General features: G+C 41.4%; 3 protein-coding genes across 3 annotated transcripts in view; 2 read left to right on the top strand and 1 right to left on the bottom strand.

Annotated features, from left to right (window-relative positions):
* Positions 1-1,082: 1,082 nt before the first annotated feature.
* CTHRC1 (collagen triple helix repeat containing 1) lies at positions 1,083-11,226 on the top strand. Its single transcript, XM_060775697.2, is given in 6 exon segments — positions 1,083-1,459; positions 1,461-1,514; positions 1,516-1,693; positions 5,357-5,578; positions 7,055-7,271; positions 8,213-11,226. Coding segments are annotated over 6 exon segments (1,176 nt in total). The 5' UTR covers positions 1,083-1,097; the 3' UTR covers positions 8,356-11,226.
* Positions 11,227-11,732: 506 nt separating this feature from the next.
* SLC25A32 (solute carrier family 25 member 32) lies at positions 11,733-25,792 on the bottom strand. Its single transcript, XM_060775699.2, has 7 exons — positions 25,468-25,792; positions 20,519-20,669; positions 18,049-18,134; positions 15,717-15,877; positions 14,439-14,552; positions 14,046-14,191; positions 11,733-12,170 (listed from the first exon to the last, which is right to left on the bottom strand). Exons 1-7 carry the CDS (start codon positions 25,775-25,777, stop codon positions 12,038-12,040), a joined length of 1,101 nt encoding a protein of 366 aa, XP_060631682.2. The 5' UTR covers positions 25,778-25,792; the 3' UTR covers positions 11,733-12,037.
* Positions 25,760-27,533, top strand: part of DCAF13 (DDB1 and CUL4 associated factor 13) — a 31,704-nt gene continuing 29,930 nt past the window's right edge. The window contains exon 1 of the mRNA XM_060775700.2: positions 25,760-26,054. Within this exon, the coding sequence (XP_060631683.2) occupies positions 25,985-26,054 (70 nt within the window). The 5' untranslated portion in view covers positions 25,760-25,984. The remainder of the gene's footprint in view (positions 26,055-27,533) is intronic.

Genomic DNA, 27,533 nt, shown 5'->3' with positions numbered 1-27,533 from the left:
ATTGTAATTTTAGAGTATTTTAATACTGGTTGCCAGATTTTGTTCATTTTCATGGCTTCCTCCTTTCTGTTGAAATTGGCCACATGCTTATGGATTTCAATGGCTTCTCTGTGCAGTCTGACATGGTGGTTGTTTGAGTGGTCCAGCGTTTCTGTGTTCTCAAATAACATGCTGTGTCCAGGTTGGTTCATCAGGTGCTCTGGGACAGCTAATTACCTCTCAACAAAAGATTCCCCCAGGCACTAACAAGCCATACCTAACAACAGCCAGGCCATCAAATGCTAATTGGGATTGTGGTGCAGCTGGATGAGTCAGCTGCATTAAGATCACTCTGACCAAAAGGTCATGAGTTCGAAGCCAGCCTGGGTTGGAGTGGGCTTCCAACCAATTGTGTAGCCTGTTGTCGACCTTTGCAACCCGAAAGACAGTTGCATCTGTCAAGTAGGAAAATTAGGTACCACCTTGTGCGGTGAGGCTAAATTAAATAATTTATGAGGCCATAAAAAAGACTCCAGCAAAGCACTCCAGCAAAAGCATGTGGGGAATGCGGAAGTACGTAATCAGTGTCGCAGATGACGATGAAAGCGACAGCTCCCCTGGTGGCCAGAAAAAGTCAAATAGCCTCTGTGTATGTCTGTATACGTTGTATGTCAAATTGGCATTGAATGTTTGCCATATATGTGTACACTGTAATCCGCCCTGAGTCCCCTGCGGGGTGAGAAGGGCGGAATATAAGTACTGTAAATAAACAAACAAACAAATAAATAAATAATCAAGGTGGTCAGTTGAAACATTCACACCTTGCTCCAACGGACAAGAGTTCTTTGTCCAACCCGGATCATTCCCCAGATATATAAACCCAATTTTCCTAGTTCTAACAGACCTCACTACCTCTGAGGATGCTTGCCATAGATGCAGGCGAAACGTCAGGAGAGAATGCCCCTAGAACATGGCCATATAGCCCGAAAAATCCTACAACAACCCAGTGATTCCGGCCATGAAAGCCTTCGACAATACCAAGATGAGAATGTGTCGCCTCCCACAGCAAAGAGTTTTGTCCACCATGTCAACCAAAGCTTCTTCCAGAGGAGAAATGAATGCGGCTTCGCTTTGGACGAGGCTGGGAGGTGTTTGGGAGACGAGAGAGGCAGGGGCCGGGGTCTGAGGCCAGGCAGGGAAGGAATGCCTGGCCGGGCGCCTCCTTTGTCCTCTCCTCCATCGGAAGGAGGCCAGTCCTGGAGCCTGGGAGGCCAAGAATGCCTTGCAGCTGGGAGTGGAAAAAGAGGGTCGCAAGGGGCAGCTGGAGACCCTCCTTCCTCTTCGCAGACCCCCCGGAGGGGAAAGAGGGAAGGAAGGCAGGCAAAGAGGCAGGAGAGGCGTCCAAGCGCAGCCTCCTTCCTGCCGCTCTCTTGCGGCGCCGAATGAAAGGCTGGCTTGTGCGCTCTGGGCAGGAAAGGGGAGGACACTGCCCCATTCATTCCTCGACGGCTCCCTCTCCTCCTCCTCCTCTTCTTCGGCTTCTCCAGCCATGAAGCCCCTTCGCCCCGGAGCCTCGCTGCCCCCGGCCTTCCTCCTGGCTCTTCTCCTGCTCCTGGCCGCCTCTTCCTCTTCTTTTTCCTCTTCTTCTCAGGCGACGGAGAGCCCCAAAGGCAAGGGCAAGGCGCTGCTGCGGCAGAGGGAGGTGCTGGACCTGGTGAGTGAGAGAGGGAGAGAGGGGGGGGGGGCTTCCAGGGACCTGGTTGGGGGGATTTGGAAAGAGACAGGGGAGAAGAGCAGCAGGACTCCCCATTGCAGTCCCCATTTCTCCATCTCTTTGACTTACTTACTTACTTACTTACTTAGGCGATCCTTGATAGCTTGAGGATGATGGTCCTCCAGATGTGGTGCCTTGGTGGTAGATATGTAGGTGGCTGTGGAGCCCTAGTCAGTGAGGGCATCGGTCCTGGTCAAGGTTGGCTTGACGCACCTTCCTCTTGGCACATTTTCTCCTTTTGCCCTCCATTCGTGCCTCTTTGAATTCTGCATCACTGCTGGTCACAGCTGACCTCCAGTTAGAGCACTCAAGAGCCAAGGTTTCCAGTTCTCGGTGACTATGCCACAGTTTTTAAGGTTGGCTTTAAGCCCATCCTTAAATCTCTTTTCCTGTCCACCAACGTTACATTCTTATTCTTGAGTTGGGAGTAGAGTAACTGCTTTGGGAGACAGTGATTGGGCATTCGGACAACGTGGCCAGTCCAATGGAGTTGATGGTGCAGCTTCAATGCTGGTGGCCTTTGCTTCTACCTGTGAGCTGACATTTGTCCTCCAGTCTTCCCAAGAGATTTATAGGATTTTTTGGAGGTAGCTCTGATGGAATCATTCCAGGAGTTGAGTGTGACGTCTGTAGACAGTCCACATTTCGCAGGTGTATAGCAGGGTTGGGATGACAATGGCTTTATAAACAAGCTCCTTGGTATCCCTACAGATGTCCTGGTCCTCAAACGCTCTCTGCTTCATTCGGAAGAATGCTGCACTCACAGAGCTCAGGCGGTGTTGTATTTCGGTGTCAATGTTGACTTTTGTGGAGAGGTGGCTGCCAAGGTAGCGGAAATGGTCACCATTTTCTAACGTTACACCATTAAGCTGTATTTCTGGCACCGGGGAGGGATTGGCTGGTGACTGCTGGAAGAGCACTTTGGTTTTCTTGATGTTCAATGAGGCAGAGCTTGTAGGTCTTCTTTTGCATGCGCAGAGACATCTCTGAACAGCCCAGGTGCATCTACACGGGAGAATTCCTGCAACTTCACACCTCTTGACCTGTCCATGCCGAGGGGGATGCAACCTGGGGAGATGGAGTTTGGGAGGATAAAGGCCTTGTCAAACCTCAACTCCCTGGATTCCTTAGCATTGCTCTTCAATGGTTTAAGTGCTATGGGGTGTTTCATTCCTCTTTGGGTGCATCTACAACAGGCCTGGGCAAACTTGGGCCCTCCGGGTGTTTTGGACTCCAACTCCCACCATTCCTAACAGCCTCAGGCCCTTTCCTTTCCCCCTCAGCAGTTTATGGAAAGGGCCTGAGGCTGTTAGGAATGATGGGAGTTGGAGTCCAAAACACCCGGAGGGCCCAAGTTTGCCCAGGCCTGGTATAGAGGAAAGCTGGGTGTAAATGAATGAGAAAGAGGACTGCAGAGGAAGAGGGCTGCACGGGTTTGCTCTCTGGAGGTCTCCCTTTGCAAAGCCTCTTTCCTCCACAGCCCTCTTTATTAAATGCAAGGAAGAGAACGAGGTGCTGCCAAAATCGTAGCTACAACACCAACAGGTAGCAGCACTGTTTTTAGGTACTAAATTATGAAATAAAGAAAGGAAGGATACAAAACCCAAAGGAGATGGAAGAATGAAGAGAATCATCAAATGTTTATGGTAGAATCTTCAAAAATGTGTCATTTGCAGTCCAAATCTAGACATGTACTAATCACAGCCATAAAAGTCTGGCTGCCATTTCACTCTTTCTGAATTATTACCTTGAGTACCTGGCATTGCCCAGGTTATTTGAAAAAGTCATTTTTAATTTCACAAAATGCATTAGGTTGTGGGTGAACTACAAACTCCCAGAAAGGAAGGTCAGTTCCCCCAAACTCCTCCAGTAATCAAATTTCAGCATATCAGGCATGTGCCAAGTTTGATCCTGATCCATTGGTGTGCGGGTTCACAGTGCTCTCTGGATGTCCATGTCAATTACTCTCAAAACCCATCAGTACTCAAATTTGGGCATATTGGGTATGCATGCCAAGTTTGGACCAGATCTTTCATTGTTTGGGTTCATAGTGCGCTCTTGATGTAAGTGAAGTATAACTCTTATAAATCCCTCCAAAGACCTCCAGTATTTTTTGCTGGTCATGGGGGTTCTGTGTGCCAATTTAGTTCCAGGTCCATTGTTGGTGGAGTTCAGAGTGCAGTTCTTAGATTGCAGATGAACTATACACCCAAGTTCCTAAAACTCCTATAAATCAAGGTGAATTCCCCCCAACCTCTCTAGTATGTTCAGTTGCTGATAAATTCCTCTGTTTGCTATGTGCCATATAAAAGAATTGGAAAGAGTTGGGGGAGAGGCAGTGGGTGGGGTCATGCAAATTCCGCACCAATGGAGAGGGTCAGAAACTGGGATGTCTGTGGTGGAGGAACATATGAAAGCCTTCACTTGGGTGGTGGGCAGTATAGTGTTTGTGGACATTGGCAGGACTCTTTTACATGTTCATGGCACTCACTAAACCTGCAGTGTCATTGGAGGGAGGGCCATTGGTGTCTCCTGAATAGTAGGAACTATAGCTGTTTGTGGAGGCAGGAGATTGTCTGTGTGAGCATCCCAACCACATACACACATACATATTTTCACTTTTATTATGTGTATGGATAGATGTGTCTGGGGGCTACTTGAAAGGTGTGAGGGACATTGCCCTGTGTCCCGTTGTGTGCGATCTGCTCCTCCTTTTATAGGCATTGCATTGGCATGATGATATTTAATGCACAGCGGCTGAGAGAATCTGACTGAAATGCCAGCATGCAGTTCTCCGCAGGCCACCATAGCCCTGATACTGGGAGAAAGTCAGGATATATACAATTTATGAATAAATACATCCATCTTGCTCACTCAGCATTGTGTTTCTGTGAGGTCTGGCTGAAGGAAGGAACCCTTAAAATGGAGTGAAATGGGAGATGTATCATGTCCATTCTTTTAACCCAAACTTTCTATCTCTGTGTGCTAAAATGCAGTGTCCACAGCTGGTGAGTTGGAAAGTAGACCGCTCTGTAATCTGTTGTGGTGGGACTCTCTGGCAACAGAAAATGACTAATCTGATTGATCTCTTCCATTCTTTGTTATTAGTCACTGAAAGCTAAACATTTGGGAAATCGTTAGAGGGTTCTTCAGCATTTTTTTTCCATGTTGGACACATCAGCAGTTCTGGCCCTGGCAGACTGTAGCTACAGTCATCACCACATCCTCTCCTCATCAAGGAATATGTCCAATGAGAGGAGTAATGTCTAGTTAACTATATGTGTGTGTGAGAATCGTAAGGCAGGATGTTTGTGCATTAGAAACAGGAGAAAAAAGCCCATCCTTAAAATAAAACTTAGCGCTGCCTGTAGCTTTTGCCTTACTTTTTGGGACTAAACTCTATGCTAATAATTTATACCAATGAGTATTGTTGTTGATTATGTAATTCCCAATTTTGGTGACATTTTCATGGCAAAATTTGTTCACTGGGAGTTTGCTATTACAGCTCAGTATATCTATATTAATGCATTTGAAAAGAAATGAAACAATAAATATTTTAATGGGTAAAAAAGCATCCTCAAAGTGAATTGTTTTGCTTTTCAGTACAATGGAATGTGTATGCAAGGACCGATTGGTATTCCTGGAAGGGATGGCAACCCTGGAGTCAATGGAATCCCTGGAACGCCTGGGATCCCCGGCCGCGATGGGCTTAAAGGAGAAAAAGGAGAGTGTATGCGAGAAAGCTTCGAGGAGTCTTGGACACCCAACTATAAACAGTGTTCATGGAGTGCTCTGAACTACGGCATAGACCTTGGAAAAATTGCAGTAAGGAAGCATGCTATATTTGTGTTTGTTATGTACAATGAAATATAGCTAATGTACTTGAATGATCCTTAAGATAGATACAAAGGCATAGTTTGAGTAATTCCTGCCTAGGACATATGGGGAAAGATACTGAAATTGCCCAGGTCCTGTTTCCCTTTGCCAGACAGTCGATTGTAATCTCTGGTATTCTTATTCCCAATCAGTCCCAGGAACAGGAGATCTTTATCAGTGAGTGTTATTGATCAATAAACGTTACACAGGGTGCTTACACAAATATCAAGAGCACCACCCATACCTCAATCTAGCTTCTGTTTGTATAGTCATTCTTAGCTTTCATTTTCTTTGAAATTTCCTTTCCTTTCTGCACACATGTGCCAAAGCCATTAAACACTGCTGTGAGCATTGGTCTCTAGTTTCCTTGTCTTCTAAGGCAGTGGTTCTCAATCTGTGGGTCCTCAGGTGTTTTGGCCTACAACTCCCAGAAATCCCAGCCAGTTTACTAGCTGTTAAGATTTCTGGGAGTTGAAGGAAAACCATCTGGGGACCCACAGGTTGATAGCCACTGTCTAAGGGAAAATATAGACTTGTGTCGACTAGACCTCCATTCCCATTAACTCATCCTTGTACATAGTGTTGTAGTCTTAGCAAAAACAACTTCCTTTGAATTTCCTTTTGGGTCAAACTGGCCCCATTCTTGGAGGCTGTTAAGAGCCAACTGACACTAAGGTGAGGCGCAAAGCAGTGATCCATACCAATTTGCATTATTGTTTAAGCTATTAGGCAATTATCAATATATACACAGTGTTGTTTTGCAAATCAAAGCAGTGGTAGTTGATACATATTTGCAGTATATTGCCGAACTGAATGCTCTTTTTAAGCAATTACCATTAGTAGATTGCAGAAATTATTATTAGCAAATTTGTTGGATATATTTGTTAAGCAAAAGCAAATAGTATACATTTCAATTATTCAATTATTCCAACCTATGTCTCTTCAAAACCATCCTGTAGATCATAGCATAAATGTCTTGCAGGTAGAGATACACTATGTTGAAAGTGTTTACAAACAATGGCTATGTTTTTGTGTGATATGTGATGCTATTTTGTGTGATTGCTCAATAATATTTAATGTTTTATCAGTGGAGGATGTTGATGTTTTATACTGTTTTTTTTATGACCCCCTCCCTGCTGTCCTTCAGGTGGCAGGTTAAAACCTTTTTATTCAGGCAGGCTTTTAAAAAAGTTTTTCAGATTGTCCGTGGCTGCTGTTATTTTGTATGCTTTAAATGATGTTTAATATTGTTTTAATACTTGTATATCTGTATATTCTAAGTTATATTGCAATGCTTTTAGATGTGAGCCACTTTGAGTCTCCGTATGGAGAGAAAAAGCGGGATTTAAACAAACATAATAATAATAATAATAATAATAATAATAATAATAGCTTTAATATATAATTTATTATTTTTTCACTTAGGAATGCACATTTACAAAGATGCGTACCAACAGTGCCTTGAGAGTCCTCTTCAGTGGATCACTGCGACTCAAATGCAAAAATGCCTGTTGTCAGCGATGGTATTTTACATTTAATGGAGCCGAGTGCTCTGGGCCACTTCCTATCGAAGCTATAATCTATTTAGATCAAGGAAGTCCAGAATTAAATTCTACTATTAACATACACCGTACCTCTTCAGGTATGTATCAAGACAGTATAATAATGTGAATTAAAATTTAAAGTAAAAATCCTTGGCTTTAGTGGTGGGAAAAGCCAGACATATCGCAGGTCTGGTTATTTGTAACAAGTTAAAATGCTCATGATGAACTGAGAGTTATACATATCTAGCCTTAGACCATCTCATTTTAATACTGGAATGCAAATTAAGACAACACTATGCTCATCAGAACTCAGATGTTATTTTTCTGGACTACCAACATGGTCAACATGGTAGGGATTTCTGGGAGTTGTAGCTCAAACCTCCCTCCTAACATTTTCACATTATAATGCTATTGACTGATGGCACTCAGTGTTCCCTTCAAATAATCTTTTAACAGAGAAATGTTGTCCAGTCAAAATAACCACGCTAATTTTACAAAACTGCTATGATATTGACAATCTAAAATTTGAGCGATCTCTTGAATGCAAAAACCTAAACCAGCAGATCATTGGCCTTATATTTAAAAATACTACTGACAAGTGATTTATATGGCAACATGTAAGGAATTTCGGGGGTCGGGGAAGCTGAAATGATGTTTGACATGGCTTTTAGAAGTGATGTTTTCTCATTTCCTGCCACATTCCTGCCCCTAGCACTCAGAGGGATGCTGGCACCTGTTATCCAAGAATCAAGCCAAGGACTGAAACTACTTCATAGTCTTTACCACATTGTTGTAATCAGATCTTGGAACAATTACTTGATCAGACTACAATTCCCATTGGCCATGCAGACTAGTGATGTGGTACAAACAAGGAACGCACCCCAACCTCTAGTTATAATGTAAATTCTTTTGGTTCTTTACCTCCTTTGGTAACAGATCTCTAATGTTCATGATTTCCTTCTGCACTCCTACTTTCTCTTTAGCATTTATGAATAAAATACTTTGCGTTATACCAACATGTATTTTGTCTTTTCAACAGTGGAAGGATTGTGCGAAGGAATCAGTGCTGGCCTGGTGGATGTTGCTGTTTGGGTTGGCACATGCTCTGATTACCCAAGAGGAGATGCTTCAACTGGATGGAACTCGGTCTCTCGTATTATTATAGAAGAATTGCCAAAGTAGAGCTCCTCTTTTAGTCCGCTCTTCTGGCCTCAAATACTTCTTCAGGCCTTATATAACTTCCCCCACCTTTGAAATCTTGTTTCCTGTATACAAAAGTAAGCATTTCTTTATAACGCACAAGCTTGATTATAGAAAAAGAATTCATGTTTCTCCTTTCTTCATTCTATAACTTTTACAGTATTTTGGAATATTAATTCTGAAGCAGTAAACTGGGTTTATGTACTGCTTTTGTACAGATTCAAACTGGATGTACATTTATCAACGAAGGTGCTCTTCTACAGTAAGCCAAAGAAATACAATTTAATTAGCAAACAGCATTTGACCTTTATTAATTTTTTCCTTCCCTGCAAACTTGGGGAATTTATTTTAAAACTCAACACACTTTTGAAAGTAGATGAACCACTTTCATCTTTTATGAATCAGACAAGATTAACACACTTTTACCAGAATGTTGTCAATGAACTACACAAGCAGTTGCATTTTTCCCAGAATGATGACAAGGGAAGACATACACAATCTGCTGGTTCTGAGCATTATAGTTCTCCAGTGCCTTATTTCCTTCATGGTGGTTGTGCCAGTAGCTTTTCCGCTCTCATCACCATTGTCTGCCCCAAGAGCCCATTCACACTATATTGCACTGAATCTACTTTAACTTCAGTGGTTCATCCTCTGGAATTCTAGTTTGGGGACAGGCATTTAGAACTCAGTGAGAAAGACCTCTGGTACTTCACAGAATGACCAAGCCCAGGATTCCATAGTATGCCACCACAGCATTTGAAGTAATTACAGGCATCACCCACTTTTCAATGATCTACCATAGATTATAGCAGGCATGGGCAAACTTGAGCCATGTACCACTCTTTCAACCACATTCTGGTTTGTGGTCTCTGTGATTCTCACAACTGGGTTTTCCTGTGCATGCACAGTGTCTCATCAGAACTCTGCTGTGTGAATTCACAGAAGAGCACTTGAAACAACAGATGATCACATTGTGCTATTTGTACTTTTTCAAATGCAAAAACAGAATTCTGATACAAACATTGGTTTTAAATAGACGAATTGTGATCGCTTTCCAGAAAAGTATTGGTTCAGCTGGCGGTCACAGGAGTCTGAAAAATGCATGGAACCTTTTCATAGCTATACCCTAAGCCTGTATAAGCTGTCCTTTCCCCTGTTGTGAGGGGGGATGACTGCTCCCTTAGAAACTCCACCTGTGTTTGGTGGATCGTATGGGAAACTCTTGAATGAAGCAAAAAAATAAGGGAAAGCCCAAATGAACCTAGTAGGGAATGTGCACACTATCTTTGATTATAGTAAAAACAGAAGGCAGAATGCCTTCAGAATGTCAGCAAACATTTGGTTGGCTTTCAAATATATCCAGATCATGGGCTCTCTGGCTTTTTTATTTCATTTGCCACCTTATTTACCCAATAATTACCATTTTGATATCATGATAGTTTATTTACACTTGCCAGTTGAAAATCTAGACACTTTGAGGTCTGAGTCCAGCTACATGTATATCAAGGGAATGGGTGAAGGAAGCAATATGCTTTCAATGCAAAAATGCACACATTTCCCTCCATCTCCATTTTACCAGAGAGAAGAACACTGGACCAATCGGATGACTCCCCGTTAAAAAGAATCACCAGTGCAATTGCAAAATCAATAGATCAATTACCAAAGTGATAGACCAATTGCAAATTGTGAAAAATGCAGTTTATACTTCTATCCTTGCACACCATCTTGATAGAAAGTTTCAGAACATTTCCAGAAAGCAATGCACAGAAAATATGCACACCTTAATATGCAATTAATTTTCGTGGAGTATTTACAGGTTCTGAAAACTTATTTTTCTGGAGATCTTTACAAGCCAATTTTACCAAAACTGTTTTTGGTAACATATTTTAAGCCATGCAATACATTAAATGGAACCAAATAAAAATATTAGATATAGGAAAATTTATACACAGAGATTTTAGTATTTCAATTATTCTGTAGGATGTTGAACTTTAAACAAAAGTATCTTACCATCAGTATGCACAGGCTATACAGCAGCTCATAAAAGCTTGTACAAGCCAAATAGTTGTGCTTCCCTCAATTGAATAGTTGGCCTTAATTCCATCATAAATTGCATTACAATTTGTACACTGCTCGAAAACTATATTTTTTTGAGGAACTTGTAATGCATACATTTAAAAATAAGTTCTCCTAAATTAAAAAAAAACACAACAATTTGCATGGGGGAGGATTTAAGAATTTATACAGCGAAGTCCCACATTTTCCAGTTATTTTTAACTTGGATATAACTTGTTTAGGTCAGTTGTGATTACTGTCTTAGAACAGACAGCTTATTCTAGGCCAGTGGTTTTTAGAAATTCTAACAGCTGGTAAACTGGCTGGAATTGTAGGTCAAAACACCTGGGGACCCACTGTTTGAGAACCACTGTTTCTAATGAGATCCTATGACCTATCAGAATATTTTAGGGTTTTTAACTTCTAGGTAAAATTTAAACAATTAAAATAGTTTAAATAATGGGATGCAAAACTACCATCAGTCAAACTTCAGTATTACACTGGACCACAATCCAATGCCAGGGTAAAGAATGCTTGAATTACCTTCTCCATGTGGCTTTTTCTATGTTAATGTTCCAGCAAGCTTCTTCTGTGGAAGGCAGATGACGTTATATTGATTAAACATGTTTACGGCTTTTCCCCCACTATGGAGTTTCTTTTCTGTGTGTGCGTGCCCAGTCTATTTTTATATCATTCCTTTATTGTTGTATTTTTATACTGTACATTGTTCTTAATACTGGAGCCAAATTGGAAAGGTGAGATAGTTAATCATGGAAATAAAAAAGTAATTAAAATGCATGTCTTATCATTTCTTTCTTGGGTGTATCATTTAAAAACTCATTAAGACCTTGTTGTTAATTCTGCTCAGAAAAGGATGGGCAGGCAGGGCAAGAAGAAGCTTCACCAAATAAATAGATCTGAAGTCAAAATGCCTATGATAGTGCCTATGCCTGTTTCCTCCCATACTCTCCATCTTCAGCCCAGCTCTTCATGCTGAGCCGAGTTTGCATAGTGTCAGGCTCCCCAAATGTCACATCTCAAACAGCATTTACTTAAATATTATATTTTGTTTCTAATTACATTTAAAACAAAATATTAATACTGGCAAGAAAACACAACAAACCTTTCTTTCAAAGTTGACAATGTGAAATCTTAACTCCAATTTTGTAGTGTGGTGAAGACAAATTGTGTACATCATATTGTGCTATTCCCTCTCCATTATATTTTCATTCATAATGATGCTTACTCACTGAGGGGGAAAAAGCGTTTGGACAGCTGAAGTAATTGTGGATTAACATGCCAAATTTATTTAGTGGTGTCTTTATTTCACCTGAAATTCTAATTCCCTCCTTTTCAGGGTTAGAACCATCCACTGTACAACAAAATGAAAGATGCAGACTTAGTTTCTGGGCTGCATTATTCATTCAAGGATTCAAATGGAATAACATTCCAGGCAAAGGATACAAATGCAGAAGAAATGTGCCAAGCACAATTAATGATGTTCCAGTTTGTCGTTTCTTCTGTGAATGCCTGGGAAATTCCGTCTTCACTTAAGACAGCTGTGATGCAAGGCCAAACTATGATAATGTCCTGAGATAATCCATAATATTCACCCACCATTCTTCAAGCCAATTAGAAAATGAGATACTTTTTCATATACTACAAATGTGATACAACACGCAGGAGTGACTCTGATCAAGTTAGGTACAATTCCTTTGTAAAATCCATGAATTCCTTCTTTCCTAAGGAGAAGAAGAACAAATTTACAATTTCCAAGCATATTTACTTTTGGACAGTACTGCCATTGATTAATTATGCTATTTTGTCAATTATTCTAGAACTTTTTTTTTACTAGATTACTGGCATTTTGATCACCAGTGGTAGAACAGTGGGGACAAAAGTAACAATCAAATAATTATAGGCATGATTTCTGTTCATCCTGGCTACAACCTCACTAAAAATAGGATTTAAAAAATCTCAATTTCTCAGCAAAACAGACAACTCCGCATCTGTATGCATGTCCGCAATGTCCTGCCTCATGTACAGAGGAAGAATTGTTTGAGACTACAGACTATGTGGTCACTGTTGACCTGTTTTGGTCAAAAGATATTTAGCTGCTTGTCCTCCTTCTATATGTATCAGTTTTATACTAATTTATGCAATGCTTTTGATATGAAATAAATAAACAACAACCACTTTGAGTCCCCCTAGGGGTGAGAAAAGCGGTATATAAATACTGTAAATAAATAATAGTAAATAATGCAGAAGAGTATAAAAATACCCTATAGCAAAATTCCACAGAAAGTCTATAAATAAGATGTTAGTATTAGGGATGCCAATGACAATTGTGCTTAGTAAGGAATGGGCAAAACCACCTTTAGAGCTTCATGAATCTCATGAAATTCATACTGTCACCGAAAGTCGACAGATAACTTGAAAGCACATATAAATCCACACAAGACTACCTAGTGAGCCAGAATGGTATAGTAGTTTGATTATTGGATTACAACCCATTTAGCCATTAAAATGTATTGGGTCTCCTTGAGTGGGTGACATTTTCTCAGCAAGTGAAGAAGGAATAGCACAATTGCCTTTGCTCAACTTGTGCCACAAAAACTTTGTGATAGGTTCACCTTAGGAGTTGCTATAAGATGGAAATAACTTGGAAGGAACACAATAACAAAAATTATACTAGAAAAGCACTTGTCAGAAGCGTGAGCTGAAAAATAAAATGTTATTTACTCTCTGATTACTCAAGAGACATTTAATTTCACATTCTGCCATCATTTGTTTTGGTTCAGTGAAAATGGCTGCTGGCATTTTGGGGTGTGTGTGTGTGTGTGTGTTATACTCTTAAGGAACTAATTTTCCTTATACAGTAGTTCTCAACTTCTGTAAAGTTCCATGGGTCATATGGCTTCCAGTATTCCCCCCCCCCCCCCCCCCACTATTTTGTAAAATATTGTAAGCCGCCTTGAGTTGCCTTTGGGTTTGAGAAAGGCGGGATAGAAATATCGTAAATAAATAAATAAAAATACAAGCAATACATTATTCCACCATTTATTTATTTACTTTGCTTCTATACCGCAGTTCTCAGCCTGGAGGCGACTCATCACGGTTCTCAGCATTCCCTCTATTTGTTATTTTTCTCCATCTAATGTTACATAACAAAGGATGCATTTTTGCTATAGCAGAAGTGCATGAAGAAGAAAACTGACCAATTCAGAAATGATGGAGGAGGCAAAGAAGTTATATATTTGCTAGATCATAGGTAAAAAATCCAGTCTGTCAATTAGAAAACAAAAATCCAAACATTTGAACTCTGCAACTCAACCAGGTGACATATTCAGCTTTCTGGTGACTATACCTCGCCAGAAATCTCTAGGTCTTCCTAAGCAACTCAATGATATGCTGGAACCATGAGGTAATTTAATGGTATTCTGTCATATCCATGGTTTCATGTTACTGAAGTCTGGCTGGGGACATATCCCCCATGGACACTGGAATCTTACATTAGCCTGAAATAATTATAATTTTATAGTTTTTTTTTTACTTTCAAACACATAAATGTCAATAATGGAAGCATTTCTATAACAGGCTGAGGTCTGCATGCCTACCTCCATGTCCTACGGATGACGTCAACTACACCTGAATATCTGTTGTGCTGATCCTGGAGGCGTGCTCTCACAACTTGATATGGGTATGTTGCAGCAACTGCAAATATCTTTGATAGGGCTGCCATTGTGATATATTCTAAAGTGCTCTGAAAAATGAAATACTATCAATATAAGTTCCCAAAAATGTTAGTTGAAAAAGCAGTTTCACTTAATATTTTTGTATTGTTAAAATATCATTAAAATATGTACACTGTTAATATAAATTACATTTATGGGGAATTCAAATCAGTTTCTGATAGCAAAAAATACTAGTTCTCAATAAGACAAGAGAAGGCAAGTCCTTGTGAATATATTTGAAAAAAGGCAGTGCTCTCATTTTACAGAGTATCTTACCAATTTTAAATCAAATTGTCTGTTTCGGTATCTATTGTACTTTGTTTTCAGCTCTTCATAAGCCATGAATTGAAGTGCTCCATGCGATGTTCCAAACAGACCAGGCACAAATCCCTAGATAGAGATTTTTAAAAATAAGTTAAGGGATGTGAAAACAAATCATGTTTTTACAGGGGGGAAAAACCCGTTACATTCATAAGTTTAAAACATAGCACTGCAGTCAAACCAACAGATTGTATGCACTGCAAGACAAACAGAAACATTCCCGGTAATTTCATACATGGAAGAGATAGAGGAGGGATGTAGCTCTTAGATTTTTGGACTCCAGCATGGCCAATGGTCAGAGAAGATTGGGGCTGTTAAAGTTTAATATCTGGTGAGCCAGATGTTGCCATTGGAAGGTTATAAAGATTTAAAACTCTTCTAGATCAATAAACCTATCATCTCTTCTCAGTGCCAAGAATTATACAAATGCTTTCTATTCAGTTTGCTCATGAATATGTCCATCTCCCCCTCTCACTCTAACCATAAGTTCTTGCTTCAAAAACAGGATATTAAAACTGTCTGAACTTTGTTTAAATAATATCATTCAGTAAGTGCCTGGGGGCAGAGATTGGTTCAAAATTGGCTTAGTTTGGGAGACCAGAATCTACTTGATCATGAAGACAGAGTAACAGATAGAAGCTTGTTTCACTAACACTGAAGAAAAAAAAAACCCCAGCTTATAAAATACTCATGTGTGCTTTTAACCAATGTACACTGCCAATGTTTTTGTTCCCTTTTCTGTCTGGAGGGAAGCAACTTTTGTAGCACAGAAAAAGCAAACAGATCACAGACATACTAGACTAATGTTTGTATTCAAATTACAAGCAAGCAAGCATGCAGAAACCCTAGTCACTACAGCAGACCACTTCAATGTGTAGCCCTCCAGGTGTTTGGGCCTCCAGCTCCCAGAAGCACTAGCAAGCTTGTTCAATGGTCAGGACTTCTGGGAGCTGAAGTTCAAAATATCTAGAGGGCAATAGGTTGAAGAGGCCTGCACTAATCCAAAATGTGACTCCTTTGATCTGTGATCTGACATCTCACAGCAATTTTCAATGCCTCTAATATGGCTCTGTGGCAAAAGAATTTTGATAGCTAAAGCAGTGGTGGGACTGCAGAGCGGGATGACAATGAAACTTACTGGCCAGCCAAGTATAAAGACACCCATGCAAAAACCATTCATCTTATACACTGGCAAAATACTAGTCCTTTTTGTCCATCTTCCAATTGACTTACCTTATAAAGGCCACGTATTCCTTCATACTTATATATTTTAAAAAGGACATCGAGCATCCCTTTGTATTGCCTCTTCGATGAGTCAATGCCAGATTCATATTGTAACACAAGTCGAGTCTTTGTCACCCAGATTGGATTTGTAATACACAAGGTCATTGCTCCTACCATCAAATGAAAATTTGACAATTATGATGATGTCAACGTAAAATGATAGTGTTTCAATACCATTTGCCCACCACCTGTATACAAACACACAGTTTTCAAAATTGTTCCTTCAATCATGTTTAAAATTACTTCATTTAACATTTCTGGCTATTTGAAAATTAGGAATGATGAATGTGTGATGCTGTAACTTCCACCAGTTCTCATCAGAATAACCAACAGGGAGTGATGATATTACCTGTATTCTGGCAACTTTGAGGAAGCCAACATCCCTTCTCCCTGAAGTACCCTATGGAGTATTTGCAAATGGTACTCAGCCAAATGTCATATTTGGACTCTTGTGTATTTCTGGCAACACATGTTCAAAGGAGTCCAATGACTATGTTAGAAAGACTTAATTCACCAGTAACAACTCACAGTTCTTTCCCTCTTTATTTATAAGGCTTTACTCTCCATTTATAAGGCTTTACTCTCCATTTCATACTTGGAAATGGACTGCCATGAAGAATGGTAATTTAGTAATAGAATTCAAGTCCATAGCTTCTTATGTGTATGGAATCAGCTACACAGTTCTTTAGATCCCAGGCTAGCAAAGGAATGCATGGGGACTATCTCTGGGGAGGAGGACAGTTCACGAACATGGAATTTGCAGTCACAGAATGAAGCCGAGGCTCTTTCCCTAGTCATAGATAAGGCAGAATAAGAACACACTAGGGAGAATGAGGGGGTCTTGGACACTTCTGATTGGATTATCCTTGATGAATGCAGGGAGGATGTCTCTGAGGAGGAGGCCAGTTTAGAGCTACACAATCCAGTTCAGCAACAGGATCAGTTTTCAGGAGATCTGCAGAACACCTTACAGGAATGGGACCCTGTCAATCAAAGGAGATGGGTCTTGGTTGTAGACGACTGTCTCCTGAGAGGAACAGAAGCAGTGATTTGCAAACCTGATAGGATGTCTGGAGAAATATGCTGCCCCCAATTTCCTCCTTGGAAATTTTTAAACAGAGGCTGGATGGCCATCTGTCAGGGATACTTTGATTGTATTTTTCCTGCATGGCTGGGGGTTGGACTAGATGGCCCATGTGGTCTCTTCCAACTTTATGATTCTATGTCTTTCAATAATTCCAGCAGCTCAGATCAATACTTCTAAATAGCATGCATCTTTTAAATTGCTTTGATCAACAATTTTATCTGCTAAAGATCAAGGATTCAAAACTGCAAAAAACTCCACATTTGTTCTTTACGGGCAAATATTTATACAAGAATAAAATCAAACTAAGGTTATAATCCTAAACATGCTTATTCAGGAATTAGATCCACTCGATACAGTAGAGCTTACTACTGTGCAAACATGCATAGGACTAAAGTTTTAGCATATGATCCTGTTCAAAGCAAGTACACAGTGGAGCTCTGGTGGCATACTTATACACAGAGGACTGAGTCAACCAGCTTTGAGGCTTTTTGGCTTCTAGTTTCCCAGTGCACTCGAGCCCAGCGCTGGACATTCTGGCCATTAAGGAATGATAGAACTGTGTCTGATTGCCAACTAGTCCATATAATGGACTTTTACTCTATGTAACAGGTCATAGGAAACTGATTGTGCAAGCTGGAGTTGAACACCTCCTATATCACCAGGAGTTATGCTGGCATATTATCAAACAAGCTCCTGGCCTCAAAATATGGATCTGAGCATCTTTCAGTTCTGCTTGAACAGTATGGATAATAACTTAGAGATTTTAGACCAACAGTAGATCATGCTGCTTTTCAAGGCAAGTGGCTGCATTACAGCTTCTTTATTTTTGCCATGTGCTCTAAGGTTTCTGTGACAGGATTTGTTCAGAAGGGGTTTGCCTTTGCCTTTCTCTAAGGCTGAGAGAGAGCCACTTTCCCAAAGTCACTCAGAAGGTTTCCATGGCTGAGTGGGGTTTCAAAATCTGGTCTCCAAAGTTGTACTCTAATATCTAAGTCACTATACCACACTGGCTCCTGTACAAGTTTAGGGTTAGTAAATACAATGTTTTCTCTATAAACAAAAAGATACTGCTTATTTTTTATGATTACACAGAGTCAATGAAGTAAGCATGAACATTTGGAAATGGAGATGGCAAGAAAAGGATTCGCAAGGAAAACAGAACACATACATTAGTTCATCATATATTCTCCTTACCCGCTTCAGCAGCTGATACAAGGTGTTCAGTTGCTCCAAGGCTTTCCAACCTATCTTCAGTCTTGTATGATTTAATAGCATTATAACTAAAGCATGAAACATTGATATGATGTTAAAATCATTTAAAAGCATATAACATAGATTTAATAAATGAATGCACACGGGATAGGCATGTGAACTTAAAAATTACAGGACAGAAGCTGTAGAGATAGTAGTTTCTTTATCTGTATCACCAAATGCAATCAATAGGCTATACTCAATCATAAGAATTAAATGGATGCAAAACTATTTCAGGAGGACCCAAGAGTTTTTTCAACCATTAGTACTGCAAAATCTGTGATGTCAGATACTTCAGGTTTGCTAGAAAGCAGGCGATTTTAGCATATTCTCTTTCCTAATTATATTGATTGCCAATGCTACTTTAGCACCCCTATTACAGGTTAAATACCAAAATGGCATTTTGAGGAAGCTGCAGCAGTTTGGGTACTGCTCAATGTTTATGTCAAGAGATCACACACAAGGACTTCCCTGCTTCCCCCCACCCTCACATAACACATGATGTCGTATCACAAACTGTTTTTAAAGCATTATTGAAAAGGAAATGTGGTTAGCTAAATATGTGAGACTTTTCCCAGGCTGGAAAGGAGAGTTATAATCCAATATATCACTACTTTGGGAGGGGCTTGATACATGGCATGTCTATGAAAGGTTGCAATCCAAAGCCAGCACAGCACAGTATAGGCTGATCATCCCTTATCTGAATTCCAAAATCTGAAACACTCCCAAAATCGTTGACATAGGTTAATGGATAATGATACATTTGTGTTTTGATAGTTCAATATACACAAATTTTGTTTGGTGCACAAAATAAAAGTATCGTATACAATTATCTTCCTGCAATGTGTATGAAGTACATATGAAACATAAATGTATTTCATGTGTAGACTTGGGTCCCATCTTCAAGATGTGTGTATATGCAAATATAGGTATTTCAAAATCTAAAATACTTCTGGTCCCACACATTTTGTAAAGCCATATTCCAGAAGATTTCAATATGGTCAGTATATTTTATTATGCTTTATATCCAATGTTCTTTATATCTATTTTTATTTCCAGTAATCTTATAATCTCTAAGTATTGGTTGCAATAAGCTTTAGTTACTGGTTGGTGAGCAGTAATCCAAAGCATGGCCTGATGAGCAACAGATCAGTAAAAGATGTTACAAATTAGTAGATTAGTTCAGTGAAATCTTCCGTCTTGATTCTGGACCTGGCTGAGGCAATGGCAGATGACCAGATTTTCTCACTATTAACTCAAGGGATAAGACACTTATAGAAGAGCTGTTCACCACTTTACTTCATTCATTGAAAGTTAAATTAAGAGTCATGCTCTAACACAAAGTCCCTAAAATGAAATGCAACTTTTGGTGCGGATGTCTTTTCAAGATTAGCCTTGATGATGCTCTAGACTGACAATCCTAAGAAGAATGATCCAATATGCTTCATGATTCAACTAAAGGCTCTTCCACACAGCCATATAGCCCATAATATCAGGGCAGATAATCCGCAATATCTGCTTTGAACTGGATTATCTGAGTCCACAGTGTCATATAATCCAGTTTGACGTTTATACAGCTTTGTGGAAGGGACGTAAGAAAACTGTTCTTGGATTTTGCTTGCAAAATCATTAACACATATTATTGACCTAGAAAAATGTAATTGCCTTGGTTAGTTCCAACTCTGAAAAGCAGAAAGATAATTCGACAACTAGTAATAAGTGACATCAAATATAAACAAATTCACTGGCTTGTTATTTCTGAAATATTATGCTGTATCATCCCAAGGCACTGTGATAATACAGGTTGCATATGCTTTACTGAAAATGCTTGGGACCAGAAGCGTTTCAGATTTTGGAATATCTGTATCTGAATGTATTTTAAAGATAGGACTTAATTCTCAATATGAAATCTATTTATATTTCATATACACATTGTATACATAATCTGGTGGTAATTTTATACACAGTATTTTAAACAACATTGTTTATAATATCATAGAATAATAGAGTTGGCTGAAACCGCATGAGTCATCTAGTCCAACCCCCTGCCACGCAGGAAAAAGCACAATCAAAGAACCCCTGACAGATGGCCATTCTGCCTCTGTTTAAAAACCTCTAAGGAAGGTGCTTCCATCACACTCTGAGGCAGAGTTCCATAGTTGAACTGATCTCACAAATGAAACAAAGTCTGTGCACACTCAAGAGTCCACCATGTGGAACATTTTTGAATATTATGGAATTCTGGGTGAGGGATGCTCAACCTATACAGAGGAACAGGTTATTTGACTAGGACTTGGATGTACCAAGCTTGTACGTATCCACAGAACACACAAAACTGAGATGAAAATGAAATATTGTTTATAAGAGCAATAGTTCAAACGATAGCAAGAGTTTAAACAATTTTAAAACTTACAAGTAAAAATAAAGGCCCCACGAGGCCCCAGCACCCCACACATTTGGCGTCACCCCTCGGTACAGGCCACGGAATCCGTCTTCTTTCCAGATGGTTGTCAAACAGTGCAAAATGCCATTGTATTTAGGTCTCAGCTTCAAGCCATCACTCACTATTCAAAATAATTGGAGATATGTTTGAGGAACATACAACCTCAATAATTAATTAAGCAATATAAATATACCAAAATACCACACAGCAGGCCAACCTTTCCAGGCAGGAAATGTACAAAGCTATTGATCCTTATTCTAAGGATTTAAAACGGTGATAAAGACTATTTCAACAAACAGGCTGCATTTGAAGGCATAAGTTATGTTTGTCTCAGTATAGGAAGGGGTCTAGTATAATCTAGATTTTAAGTTCTAAATTCCAAAACAAGAGAAAAAAACTCTAAACACTACATCTCTTTATACAAACAAAGAAAAGTATGAAAAAACAGAAGTCTTAAAGGCATGCAACCTGAAGAGTATCAAGTATACACCACCAATCAGGATGGGAGGAGAGGAAAGGAGAGGGAGGCAGAGAACAAATAGATACATTCCAATTGACATTCAGGAGGGGGGGGGGGGAGAGATTCCCGCAGCCTATTCTAATGCTAACTGTTCCTCATTGAGGACTTCAGACTTGAGCAGTGTGGAGTTGACTTCTAACAGAAACAAGGATTGGTGATAAAGCTTCAGTGAGGACCCCTTTTCCCCATGATAATAACTCTTCTGGGAGTTAAGTTCCCTTCCTAGGGATAGATTTCTCTCACCCTGTTCTTAACTATGTGTTGTTTGTAAATCGGATGTTTGTAACTCAAAGACTGCCTGTACAAACCTCAAAGACCTATTTTCCCTTTAACAGAGCTAGGCTAATAATTAATCTGAGCTTGTCATTCTACAGCATCCTTGAGATCATTAGTGAAAGGGTGTCAACTGAAGAGGGAGGAAAGCTCTATAACAGGCCTGGGTCAACATGGGCCCTTCCTCCAGGTGTTTTGGACTTCAACTCTCACCATTCCTAACAATGACCAATTTTGATAAAATAGTGAAGAGTAGAGACATCACACTGGCAACGAAGATCCTCATAGTCAAAGCAATGGTATCCCCCGTATTTATTTTATTTATTTCCTATAGTTATACCCCACCCTTCTCCCCCCCGAAGGGGGACTCAGGGCGGCCTAACAAAAGCATCATACAATGCTAGCATCATAAAAACAACCACAGTACAATCAAAATATTAAAAATTTAAACAACAATTAAAACAATTAATTAAGACACATCAATTAAAATCGAAATCCAAAAACCAGTCTGGGTCAATTTATTGCCATAAGTTGTGTGATCTTCGTCCACTTGTTGCTCACTGATCAACCGCTTGGTTCCATAACCAGGTCTTGATTTTCCTTCTAAAAGACAAGAGGGAGGTGGCCAATCTGATATCTCTAGGGAGGACGTTCCATAGGCGGGGGTGGGGGCCACTGCTGAGAAGGCCCTAACATCGTAGTAACCTATGGATGTGAGAGTTGGACCACAAGAAGGCTGAGTGAAGGAAGATAAACGCTTTTGAACAGTGGTGGAGGAAAATTCTGAGAGTGCCTTGGACCGTGAGAAGATCCAACCAGTCCATACTTCAGGAAATATTAGAGGCAAAGATGAAGTACAGGGTGAGGCAGCATAACTTCCTTTTTTAAAATGCGCACCATTCAGTCGGTTGAAAACGTAGCGGAGCGCTAGTGGTCTCGTTTGAGAGGCAGGAGTATAAAGTTTTGTCCTGACACAGTTCAGTCGCCATCATGCTTTGGAACAGTGAGGAGCGTGCTTTTGCCATTGAAGCCTCTTTTCGAGTGGATTTGGAGTGGCCGGTCCGCTCTCCAGATTTGGCCCCTTGTGATTTTTTCCCATGGGTTTTTTTGAAATCCCGTGTTTATGTGAACCGTCCAAAGACCCTACAAAATTTGAAGACCAACAATCCAGAAAGAAATTGCCAACATAACACCTGCTATGCTGGCAAGAGTCATGACAAATGCCAGAAATCGGTTTACTCAGTGTATGGAGAATGGGGACGTCACCCAGGGTCATAGCCAGAAAAAAAAAATCGGGGAGGGTTGAAAATTTCAGGGGGGGGGGTTTGAAACCTGCCTCCTAGCTCATGCTGAAGCAAAGAGCACAGCAGGGGGCAGAGCAACCTTCAATAGCCTGCAACTCCATCCCTGTCAACCACCTCCACCAAGTCTGGCCTCCTTAATGAGAGCATTCAACATTACTGTCATTACTTGCAGCAATAGCCGATGTAGCGAAGCAACCAAGTTGGGGGGGGGGGGCAACTTGGTTGCTTCGCTACATCGGCTATTGCTGCAAGTAATAACAGCGTGAATAAATTGTCAATATTTGCTTGAGATAGTGCTTGCAGTTCTGGAGGGACTCGTAATTTTTTGCATCTCATAGACTTAGCATGGGGATTTGGTAAACTATGTTTATTTTTTTTAACCTGAAAAATTTCGGGACCTGACGTCACCTACCTGATTTGACCTTCAAAATGACATAAAACAAAACTTTAGGTATACGCCTATATTATTAAAAAAACCCTGATTCATACAATGGGCTTTATTAAGTTTTGAAAAAAGGAAGTTATGCTGCCTCACCCTGTACTTTGACCACATCATGAGAAGACAGGAAAGCTTAGAGAAGACAATGATAGTGGGGAAAATGGAAGGAAAAAGAAAGAGGGGCCGACCATGGGCAAGATGGATGGGATCCTTGAAGTGACTGGCTTGACTCTGGAGGAGCTACTGGACTGACCTTGAAGGAGCTGGGGGTGGTGACGGCCGACACGTAGCTCTGGCGTGGGCTGGTCCACGAGGTCACAAAGAGTCAGAAGCGACTAAACGAATAAACAACACCTTCCTTTTTTATTTATTTTTATTTATTTATTGTTCTTATACCCCGCTACCATCTCCCACAGGACTCGGTGCGACTTACAAGAGGCCAAGCCCCACAACATCACAAAACAACCACAACGAAACAATGAATAACTTATAAAAGCAAAAAATACAATACTAACACTACACATTTTAAAACATGAGGGAGGGCCAAATGTGAACATTTAAAGTTAAAAACTGGGGAGTTCAAGGGAGATAGGAGAAGTGTTTTTGGGATAGGAAGACATGCAGACAATTCTAAATCTCTCATAAAGTGCATTAAGGACATATTGCTAAGGATTCCTTATTCCAGCAAGGCACACTGGAACATCCACGTTTTCAAGCTCCTTCTAAAGACTGCCAGTGTTGGGGCCTGTCCAGGCCCGTAGCCAGGATTTCGATTCGGGGGGAGGGGGGCTGAGTTTTTTTCAGGGGGGTTGAGTCTGAGTGAAAGAGGGTCTACCCTAGCAAACCTTTTGTATCATTACCCAAATACCCCGATGCATATGGGATATATTGAGTATGGTGATCAGATCATGATATGAATAAACATAACAGTTTAAATAATGCACCAGTAAGGCCTTTTCATGAACCACCATGAGAATTTCGGGGGGGGGGCTGAAGCCCCTCAAGCCCGAAGCCCCTCAAGCCCCCCCCCCCCCGGTTACATGCCTGGGCCTGTCGAGGGAGTTCCAGAGTCGCGGGGCCACCACCGAGAAGGCCCTGTCCCTCGTTCCCACCAATCGCGCCTGTGAAGCAGGTAGGATTGTGAGCAGGGCCTCTCCAGATGAACGAAGTGATTGTGTGGGTTCGTATACAGAAATGCGATTATGAAGATAGTTGGGTCCCAAATTGTTTAGGGCTTTGTAGGTAAAGAACCTGCACCTTGAATTGGGCCTGGAAGATAAATGGCAGCCAATGGAGCTCCTTAAACAGGAGGGTTGACCTCTCCCTGTAAGGAGCACCAGTTAATAGCCTGACCGCTGCCCGCTGTACCACCTGGAATTTCCGGGCCGTTTTCAAGGGCAGCCCCACGTATTTCTTTATTTATTTATTATTTACTTTATTTCTATACCACTTTTCTCAGCCCTTAGGCGACTCAAAGCGGTTTACATAATACAAATTGTCACAGGACAGTATCACAGGCAAATTAAAACACAATATAAATTATACATAACAATCAATATCAATAAACAATCATTATCATAGCGCCTCAACAACAAATCAGAATCCATTCTCATAATCCTTTGTTCCATATTCCTATGTTCGATTGCACCGTGTTCCTATATTCCATTGCACTGATTAGCCAAACGCTTGTTCGAAAAGCCAGGTCTTCACCTTCCTCCGAAATGCCAACAGCGAAGGGCCCTGTCTGATGTCTGCAGGTAGGGAATTCCACAGCCGAGGGGCCACCACCGAGAAGGCACGTAGAGCGCATTACAGTAGTCCAAACTAGAGGTGATCAAGGCATGGACCACCCCGGCCAGATCCGCCTTCACGAGGTACAGTCGCAGTTGGCGCACGAGTCTTAATTGTGCAAAGGCCCTCCCAGCCACCACTCACGCCTGAGCTTCAAACATCAGTGATGAATCCTTTCCTTTTCTCCCCTCAGCCACTTAAGCAGGGGAAAAGGAAAGGACCTGACTCTTATGCGGCTGAAGGGGGAAAGGAAAGGGAACGAGGCTGTTAGGAATGGCGGGAGTTGGAAGTCCAAAACACCTGGAGAGAGGGTCCAAGTTGGCCCAGACCTGCTCTATAAGGGACAGGTGGGGAAGGTGCGTTGCTGGACTTGGACTTCCGCCTTCCCTGGACCTTGTTTATGCTGAGAAAGGAAGGGGGCGTGGCCTCGGGTCCCGCGACCGTTAGGGAGGTCGGTCGCGCGCCAGAGAAGCGGTTGGCAGGTGTTTGTTTGACTTCTATTGGGGGGGGGGGGGTGTCTCGCGACCGTGACGTCACGGCTGCCGAAGGACTGAGAGTGAGAGCGCGCGCGCGTGCCTGACTTGACTCTAACCTGCGAAGCGGATCTTCACCAAGTCGAGCGGGTGCAGCACGAGAGTGGAGAGGACGCCGCCGCTGAGGCCGGCCACCAGGTTCTCGTAGCGCACGTGCCTGAAGGGGGACCGCTCCTGAGGGGCTTGAGAAGGAGGAGCAGGAGGAGGAGGAGGGGAAGCCGGGCCGGGACAGCGCCTCTGGGCTCCCGGAACAGCGGCGGAGTCCATTGGAGAGAGAGAGAGAGAGAAGAAGCCGGGAAGGCCCCGGTCGCGTGGCTTCTTAGCCTCGCCCCGTTCCCCTCCTATAGGCAGGGATAAGCTGTCACTCATACCCGACTCCTCCAATCACATTTCAGCATCCTTTGCCGTGCCTCTTTGAGGGCGGGGCTTAGTGTTCTGATAGGTCCTTGTGCTTCCTTCCGTTCCTTCAGCCAACTTTCTCTAGTTCTTTGACCCGGAAGTTGTTTTGCTCCCTTCCTCCTTTTCCCCCATCCATGTGGTTCACTTGAGGAAACAGCTGAGAGGAGCAGAGGGAGCATGAAGGTGAAGGTACTGAGCCGGAATCCGGACGATTATGTGCGGGAGACTAAGCAGGACCTGCAGCGGGGTGAGTATGATGTATTGTCGAAGGCTTTCATGGCTGGAATCACAAGGTTTGGTGGTCACTATAATGTTCAAAATATTTTTGTTTATCAGTGCAAGGCTTACCTGACACATTGTTTCATTTAAAATGTATATATAGTCTAGTTTTGAATAAAAACCTTGCTCTGCTCCCCTTTTGGTGGAGTAGGAACCTATAAAAATGCTGACCATGTTATATGTGATTCTGTACCAAATGTTAGCACTCAGAACACAACTACTTTGTTAAATTGGGCTACAATGAACTCTTGGTATTCCAGGATCCACATGGATACCCCTCCTTGCCCTTCAATGGATAGCAAAATGGTATCCCTTGTGTATTATGGCAGAATCAAGACTTGGGTTGTTGTAGGTTTTTTCAGGCTATATGGCCATGTTCTAGAGGCATTCTCTCCTGACGTTTCGCCTGCATCTATGGCAAGCATCCTCAGAGGTAGTGAGGTCTGTTGGAAATAGGACAATGGGTTTATATATCTGTGGAATGGCTGGGGTCGGGCAAAGAGCTCTTCTCTGCTGGAGCTAGGTGTGAATGTTTCAACTGACCACCTTCATTAGCATTTGAAGGCCTGGCTGAGCCTGGGAAAATCTTTTGTTGAGAGGTGTTAAGATGTGCCTGGTTGTTTCCTCTCTGTTCTTCTGCTGTTGTAATTTTAGAGTTTTTTAATACTGGTAGCCAGATTTTGTTCATTTTCATGGTCTCTTCCTTTCTGTTGAAATTGTCCACATGCTTGTGGATTTCAATGGCTTCTCTGTGTAGTCTGACATGGCGGTTGTTGGTGTGGTACAGCATTTCTGTGTTCTCAAATAATATGTTGTGTCCAGGCTGGTTCATCAGGTGCTCTGCTATGGCTGACTTCTCTGGTTGAAGTAGTCTGCAGTGCCTTTCATGTTCCTTGATTGGTGTTTGGGCAATGCTGCGTTTGGTGGTCCCTATGTTGACTTGTCCACAGCTGCATGGTATACGGTAGACCCCTGAAGAGGTGAGAGGATCCCTCTTTTCCTTTGCTGAACGTAGCATTTGTTGGAGGTGAGTATGATTCCTTTTGGAACCCAACTTGGGCCCTCCAGGTGTTTTGGATTGCAACTCCCACAATTCCAGAATACCACACAGCAGGGCAACCTTTCCAGGCAGAAAATGTACGAAGCTATTGATCCTTATTCTAAAGATTTTATTTATTTATTGTGTCAGGAGCAGACCAAACAGTTGGGTTGCATTTTTTTAACAAACAAACAAAACACAAAGTTTGCAAGCTTGGTAGTTGATTAAATGTCCTTTGACTAGTATCTGTCCACTTGGAGTGTCAGGACAACCAGTCAATTATATTACATTTCTAACAGAAGAAAGCAAACAGACAGAATACAAAATATGTGAGTTTGGTAGTTGATTAAATGTCCTTTGACCAGTATCTGGCCACTTGGAGTGCCTCTGGTGTTGCTGCAAGAAGGT

The sequence above is a fragment of the Anolis sagrei genome, chromosome 4 (genome assembly GCF_037176765.1).
Source record: "Anolis sagrei isolate rAnoSag1 chromosome 4, rAnoSag1.mat, whole genome shotgun sequence".
Taxonomy (NCBI): Eukaryota; Metazoa; Chordata; class Lepidosauria; order Squamata; family Dactyloidae; genus Anolis; species Anolis sagrei.
This window is presented reverse-complemented; position numbering and strand designations above follow the sequence as displayed.